This window comes from Hipposideros armiger, unplaced genomic scaffold, assembly GCF_001890085.2.
Source record: "Hipposideros armiger isolate ML-2016 unplaced genomic scaffold, ASM189008v1 scaffold_283, whole genome shotgun sequence".
Taxonomy (NCBI): Eukaryota; Metazoa; Chordata; class Mammalia; order Chiroptera; family Hipposideridae; genus Hipposideros; species Hipposideros armiger.
The window spans coordinates 149,764-157,266 of NW_017731633.1; the positions used below are offsets into that span (position 1 = coordinate 149,764).

Genomic DNA, 7,503 nt, shown 5'->3' on the forward strand with positions numbered 1-7,503 from the left:
TGTCTGTTCCCCTTCCCCCAATTCCCCAGCGCTGTTCCCATCCCCCAATTCCCCAATTAAATAAATAAATAGAGTGACTAAGATAAGGCCACATAGTAAGAGACGATCCTGAAACTGAACTGCGTGAATCTGACCCCAGAGTTCCAGCTAATAATCCATCCACTCTCCTTCTGATGGGACATTTTGTCCCTATGACAAAACTGCCCAGTGAACAAGGAAGGGACGGGGCAGGTGGAGGTGAGTGAGTCCTGCCTGAGCATGCGTAGGAATGTGCTACCAGACAAAGTGGTCCAAGAAGCAACCAGGGGCAGAAGCAGGAGAGGTGGGAGACACTGAGCTCTAAAATAACATGGGGAGAAAGGGGTGCAGCAAAAACGCTTCCAGAACCTGTCCCCCCACCACCCAACCTCAACCTGGGGGAAGAGTGACAAGGAATGGCCGACTTGGAAAACCACACAGGGTGTTGGAGTTGGAGGTGTCACCTTCGAAGTCAACAGTGCCATCTCCATTCACATCGGCCTCCTGGACAACCTCGGCGATCTCCCCGGGGGTGAGCTTCTCTCCCAGAAGCCTTTGCATGGCCTGCTGCAACTCTCCCAGGGTGATTGCCCCGTCTCCGTTGGTGTCAAACTGATTAGAAAACAGAAGGGGATAATACAGTGACCACTTGAACATTGCAGGCATTAGGGGTGCCAACCCCCTGTGCAGTTAAAAATCCATATATAACTTTTGACTCCCCTAAAACTTATCTACTAAAGAGCCTACTGCTGATCAGAAGGCTTACCAATAACATAAACAGTTAACACATATTTTGTATGTTATATTACATACTGTATTCTTACAACAAAGTAGGCTAGAGAAAACAAAACGTTATTACGAAAATCCTAAGGTTCATCTGTGAATTTTTTCAAATTGATGCAAATCTCCAAAAAATCTTCCAATGTGTTTTTGCTGGAAAAAAAAATCCACGTATAAGTGGACCTTTACAGTTCAAGCCCATGTTATTCAAGGACCAACCGTATTAGCAGTGATGACGACACTAATTAATAATTGCAGCAGTGTTTATTGATCACTTACTGTGACTCAAGAGCGAAGCTGAAAGCTTTTGCTCATCATGCACGAGCATGTCAGCTCCCAAAGGCAAGGGATTTCACTGCTTTATTCACTGCTCCGTGCTCAGTCCCCAAAACAGTGCCTTCTACATGGTAGGCACTGGATAAATACTTGTTGAATTAGTAATTAGTGAACTACCGCCAAGCCTGTACACTGCATACCCTTAACCAATCTACCAGAGCGTCTCAGACATTCTACCTCCAAAACATATGGGGGCGCCAACTATCCTTGTCTAGCTATGCCATGCCACATCACCTCTTGTCAGGATTATCGCGACAGTCTCCTAATTGGTCCTCGGGCTCCCATTGTGGCCCTGCGTGGTCTGTTGTCCACACATCAGGACTTCACGCGATACTATTCTTTGTTTTTGTCTCATATAATTGAAAGACATCAGACCTTGTCACTCTTCCTTGCTTCAAACCCTCCAGGGGCTTCCCATCCCACTCAGAGTAAGATCCTGACCCCGCTCCTTTGGCGGCTCGGAGACCTTGCTTATTTCATGCCACTGTCTCTCCAGCTTGTACCTCTCCAAGTACCCAGGCTTCTGCTCTTCCTCAGATACGCCTTCCTCAGCCTGGAATCTGATTCCCCTAGAGCCGCGTGCCCAAAAGAAATACAACACGAGCGAGCCTCGGGGGTAATTTTAAAATTTCAAGTAGCCACCTTAAATTTACAAAGTGAAAAGAAACAAGTGAAATTTATTTTTAATCATTGATTTTATTTAACCCAATATCTCCAAAATATCATCACTTCGGCATGTAATCAATTGAAAAGTGATTAATGAGCTACGTTACCTTCTTTTTAGGCAGACTGGGTTTCATAGAACTTAGCATTGGAGTACCAAGTACTTACTTATGCTCCTAGGTGTTTAGTCAGTTAGCGAACACACTCAGCATACAAACGTGCCTAAGCTAAGGACACTACGTCTTCATCCAGGGTGTATTGTACACTTACAGCCCTTCTCAATTCAGACACCAAGTGTCACCAGAAATACTTAATCTGTATTTGGGTTTCACAAAATTTATACGAAAATTGCATACATTTCACAAAATTTATGTGAAAAAGGAAATTCACATACCCACATCATTCCAAATGAATGTTTTCCAACAATTGAATTGAGTATTCACTTTCCAATGGAAACAAATTGAATTTATAGCCAACTGAATATAAATGGAAATTAAATGTATAACTTAAGTGAAATGAATCTAAATACGATAGGATTAAAAAATCAGTTTCTCAGTCACACACGCCACATTTCAAGGGCTCGATAGCCACCAGTGGCCAGTGGCTCCTGTCTCAGACAGAGCATTTCTGTGACCACAGGAAGTTCTGTTGGACCCTGCAGCTCTATGACTTTATATGAAGCTGGGAGAGACAATCCCACAGCTAGAAGGGAGAGATCTCTCTGGGTTTTGGACCCACGTTTGCCTGGATCCAGTGTCTTTCCTTCCAAACATGATATTATTCTTTGTTTTTGTCTCATATAACTGAAAGCTCTTGGAGTGAGGAAAGCGTTTTATCAGGGGGTTAGAAGTGAACCTCAGCAAGCCCCCTACCCTCCCTGGGTCTCATTTTTTAAGCATCTCTACCACGAGTGGGTTAAACCACATGATTTCTTTGGGTCCCCTTCTGGGGTCTCAAATGCTTGTATTCCTTCTTCCTTCTACAGGCACAAAGCTGCGAGGTCCTAACATGGTTTTGAAGATTTCAGCATCCTGGATAAGATGTGTAATTTCCATGAGCCTCAGTTTCCTCATATGTATGATGAAGGTAAATGACTGCTATTATTATTTATGAGGATTACATTCGATGAAATAGGTAGAGAAGTTCATCCATTGCAAGTGCTTGGAATATGTTATTTTCCTTCCCTCTAAATCCCACAATAGCTAGAAAGAAAATTGGTTTGGGTGGGTCCTGTCCATGGCTAATAAGCAATCATTGACCTCTGAGGTGTCCTTCAACCACCCCCAGCATTATGAAACTCTTTAAAAAAAATTTTTTTATTGGGGAACAGCCATGGTCATTGGTTGCACATTGCTTTCATGCTACAATGGCGTAGTTGACTCTTTTAGGGAGGGCACAGCTCACAGTGGCCCATGTGAGGATCGAACCAGCAACCTTGGTGCTATCAGCACCACGCTCTAACCAACTAAGCTAACCAGTCACCCCCATTAAACTCTTAACTCACTTCCTTGAAGGCATCTCGCATCTCCTGGACACCGATCATCCCAGCCGTTTCTGCAAGCAACTTGGGGGTCATCAGCTCCACAAAATCATCAAAGTCTACACGGCCGCCCACTGAGGAAGGGAGAGGCAGGTCTAGTCAGACTCCATATGCCCTCATCCTCCAGTACCCTTTACCCTCAAGATCAAGAAATAGATCTTCTCCCATCACTCTGACCCCTAAGAGCTTTGTCTCTCAGCCAGCTCAAGCCCTCTTGTCTCTCTAATCTGAACAGGAGTGAATGGAGTGTGGTATGGTGGAAACAATGAACTGTCCACATGACCTGGAGCAAATCTCTTAATTGGCTCAGGTCCATGTTCTCTCATTGGTAGATGTGTAGAAGAAAGAGGATGAATTAAATGAACACCAAAGTCTCTTCCAGATATGAATACTATCTATCATGACCTTGACTTCAACCTTGTTTACTCAGTAACATGCCCAGAAGCAAACCCAATAGCAATTTTATCCCAGCTTCCATCTCAAAATCAGCTTTGGTCACCATCTAAAAATAAATCCATTCTTTTTGCAACACTATTCATCAACAATAGCTCCAAGTCTAAGTTTGTTTCCAGCACCAAATGCAGTTCCAATCTTGTGCTCCACTGATGAATCTTAGTGGTGATAATAATAATCTACAAATACTAAGCATTTAAGGAGGCTAAGCCTTTACCTGTATTAGCATCTATCCTTCTATAATCCCACAAAGTAAGGGGTGATATCATCTTCACTTGACAAATGGGAAAACTAAGACTCAAGATTGGGGGTTAGCTTCACTTTTCAAAATGACCACAATTAGTAAATAAGAAAACTGGGAATTGAACGCAAATCTATCTCTAAAAGTTGCCCTTTTAACCACTGCAAATGCTGTCTCCCTAGTATAGTCTCAACTGTTTCCTTCTAGACTTCTAGCCCCTCTGACCCTCTTCCCTATCTCCAACTCTATGATCTCAACCCCAGATCCTTCCCACTTCCGCCCTTTGCCCTCCCCTAACCCCAGTCATCCCTTCCACCCCCCGGCCTCACAGTTCATGCGGATCTGCTGCCCCAGTTCAGTCAATTCCATCTCTGTGGGCATGTAACCCATTGTCCTCATGAGATTCCCCAAATCCTTACAAGAGATGAACCCATCTCGGTCCTTGTCGAACTCAAGAAATGCCTCCCGGAGCTCTGAAAGTTAAGAGGGAAGAACTTGAAACAGTCAATGAGGAAGAGTGGCATCCCTTGAAACCATCAACGAGTCACTGACTAGACACTTTTCAAACAAGAATACATTTTGAAAAACCGAAATTTCTATAGGGAGCGATGTATGAATGAAATGTGTTAGCAAGAGAAATGATTCCTGAGACCACCAAATGGTAGCACTGACGTCATTCCAATTCTTGGGTGAAGTTATGGGAAACTTCGAAACCATCAAAAGAAAACACTAACCTTCTAAAACTCATGTGTCACTGTGTCACTCCTGGGTTTCTGAGACACTTGGGAATGGGTATGCCTTCTAAATACTTTGGGAGGTACCTACACTGCCATGAGAAAGAGTTCTACAAAATCAACAGTTAAATGGAAAAAGAGAGCCGAGTAAAATTTTCATCTGAGGGGACTTATGCTGAAATGCACAAAGGGACAGACAGCAGGCAAGTGAGTGGATGGCGAAGAGGGGACATTTGGGGGAGCAAGTGTTACCTTCAATCTCATCTTGTCCCAGTGGTCTTTCCTGGAGAGGAATGCAGGAGAGAGAATTTGGAGAGAGGGTCAGGATCCAACATTCAATCTCCAAACGTGACCCCGCATTTTCCCAAGCTACTCCTCACCCCTTCCTGTTTCCTTCTCCTCCTTTCCCCTTCCTTCTCCCATCCCATGATTCCCATTCCACAGCTCTTTGCTTCTCTCCCTCTTCCTCACTCCTCTCATTTCCTCTCGCCCATCCTTGAATCTTGATCTCTCTCCTGCCTTTCCCAAAGAGATATCCACCCCGTTGTGCAGAAAGGGGGCTTGCAGGCCATGGCCCCAATCTCCAGAGGAAGAAAGGGAGACTCCCAATCGCAGCTGATGTGTTCAGAATGCTGACTCAGTGCCAGGCAGGTTCCGCAATCATTTCATTTAAACCTCAGAACCGCTCTTGTGAGGCTAATCCACATATCATTCCCGTCTTATTTAAGAGGACGCTGAGGGACAGAGAGGTTAAGGAACCTGCCCAAAGTCACAAAGCTCACAAGGGACATAAATCGCTCCCCCAAGGCTGTACAGCAAGCCAGTTGCAGGGAGCACTGGGATTTGAATTCAGGGCTCCTGACTCCCAGGTCACAATTCTTTCCATTACACCCCATTGACTCTTTTCGCACCCGCTTCCATCCTTTCTGCCAAGAGTTAGAATTCCTTGGCGTGGGACCAGTGTCCAGTGGCATCCAGGATGATCGATGCCAGCACAACCGATTCCTAAGACCTTTAAGAATTCCCAGTCGTTGTTGCCATCACCCACTCCTGCACATACTTGAAGGGTCAGGCTTGGCTACGAGGCACATCACCTGGGAAATTCCACCAACCTCTGGTCTCTCACCCCTTAGCTCCCTTTATCCTTGGACCCTTTCCCCTAGCTTACTATTCCCTTCCCCCTAAGTCCCCTCCCTCCTTTTCTATTTTATTTTATTGGGAAGGGGTGATCTAAAGCCTAACAATTAAAAGCACGCCCACTGGAACCAAACAGACCTGGCCCTGCCACTTACTAATTGCATAAGCTTAAAGCAAGTGACTTCATGACTCAGAGCCTCAGTTTCCACATCTGTAAAACGGGAATGAAAGCATAACCGCCTTCATGAGTTGTTCTGACAATTAAATGACATCAGAATGCAAACCCTTCACACAGGGCTGGGCACACAGCAATGACTTAATAAGTGGCAGCTACTGTCATCATCATCATCATCACTACAGGTGTCCATAGAAAAAAATGATGATGCGTGTCAATAATGACATCATCCCAGTTTCCCTTTTATATTTTTCTCCCCCATCACCTTTCCCCCTTTGGCTCCTGACTTCCAATTTCACTGACCCACACGTCCCCACCATGTGCCTGGGGATTCTTCTGCCTTCTCAGCTCATGCTCTCCCCACCGGTCCCCCTTGTTCCACTGCATCCATCATGCCCCTTCTTTTCCCATATCCCAGCTCCCTTAGCCCTGCCCTCCATCCTTCCCACTGTCCCCCACCTCACCCTCTGTTTCTCAGCGATGCCTTTTCTCAAGAAGATGCAGGCGGGGCCCATGGGGAACTGCATGGAGGTCTGGGCAGAGCTCGGCAGGCACCAGTCTCAAGATGGCTCCCCCTCCGTCCCGTCCCCCTTGGTGGTTCAGCCTCCTTATCTTCTCTATCACTTCTTTGCCAACTCTTCCTGCCTCTCTTAGCCTCTCCCTTGGTCCCCGTGGCATAGAGCTGTGACAGCTGGGTTGGAAATCTCTCCTGGGGTTGGAGAGGGATCAGAGCCCTTCCTGCCTCCCCATCTGGTTTGAGTGGGACGAGGGGAGGAGCCAGGCTCAGGCTCTGACCTTTTTTATCCCCAGAATAGAATTGGATAGTTTCAAAAGTGGGGATTAGAGCAGAAGGCATGTTGAGTGCTCGCTCTAAGCCTGGCCTCTGCTGGCCTTTGGGCATGTGAAGATGGAGAGGACACGGCCCCTGGCCTCAAGGAGCTTTTGCATAAGTCAGGCACGTGGGCTGGAAAGGAGATCTGAGACACTCTGACTTCAGGAAGGAGGCAGGCAGGCACCGGTGGTTAAGAGAGTGAGTGGTATTTGCTCTTCCTCTGCTCATCTCCTCCCGTCCTTTCTTCCTGAGTAATTCAGCGGGAGGAGCAAGGTAGGCGTCCATGCTGGTCCCCCCGCCATGCTGGTCAGGGAGGATGAGAAGTCGTGGTGATTTCAGAGCCCAAGGAGGCGATGGGGGTGTCCACATTGGGGGTTGGCAGGGGAGGGGACCGGGGGCCATCGGTTTGGAGAGCCAGAGTTCAAATAGGATGGTGGAGTGAGGCAGGAGTCCCCACAGAGGAGCCACTCAGCTCAGCGTGGGGGTCTGGGAAGGTGAGGGTGAACCCATGGATGTGGCAGCATGAGCTCAGTGAGGGGGGTATCCCATGCAGGTATCATAGCCGAGGGTGGGGGTTTGTACTGAGGATGTCCA

At 46.7% G+C, this 7,503-nt stretch overlaps 1 protein-coding gene across 7 annotated transcripts in view; it reads right to left on the reverse strand.

Moving 5' to 3' along the window:
• The window catches only part of CABP5 (calcium binding protein 5), a 16,002-nt gene extending 9,178 nt beyond the window's left edge, over positions 1-6,824 (reverse strand). For 5 of the 7 annotated variants that reach the window (XR_002125700.1, XR_002125699.1, XR_002125698.1 and 2 more), the window contains exons 1-5: positions 6,542-6,824; positions 5,018-5,048; positions 4,361-4,504; positions 3,302-3,411; positions 483-630 (exon numbers count right to left, since the gene is read on the reverse strand). Coding sequence is in view for 3 of the 7 variants with exons in the window: in XM_019658126.1 (XP_019513671.1) it covers positions 483-630; positions 3,302-3,411; positions 4,361-4,504; positions 5,018-5,048; positions 6,542-6,604 (496 nt within the window). In the remaining 4 variants the exon portion in view is untranslated. The remainder of the gene's footprint in view (positions 1-482; positions 631-3,301; positions 3,412-4,360; positions 4,505-5,017; positions 5,049-6,541) is intronic. The other 2 variants (XM_019658127.1, XM_019658125.1) reach the window with 2 other exon arrangements.
• Positions 6,825-7,503: the final 679 nt, after the last annotated feature.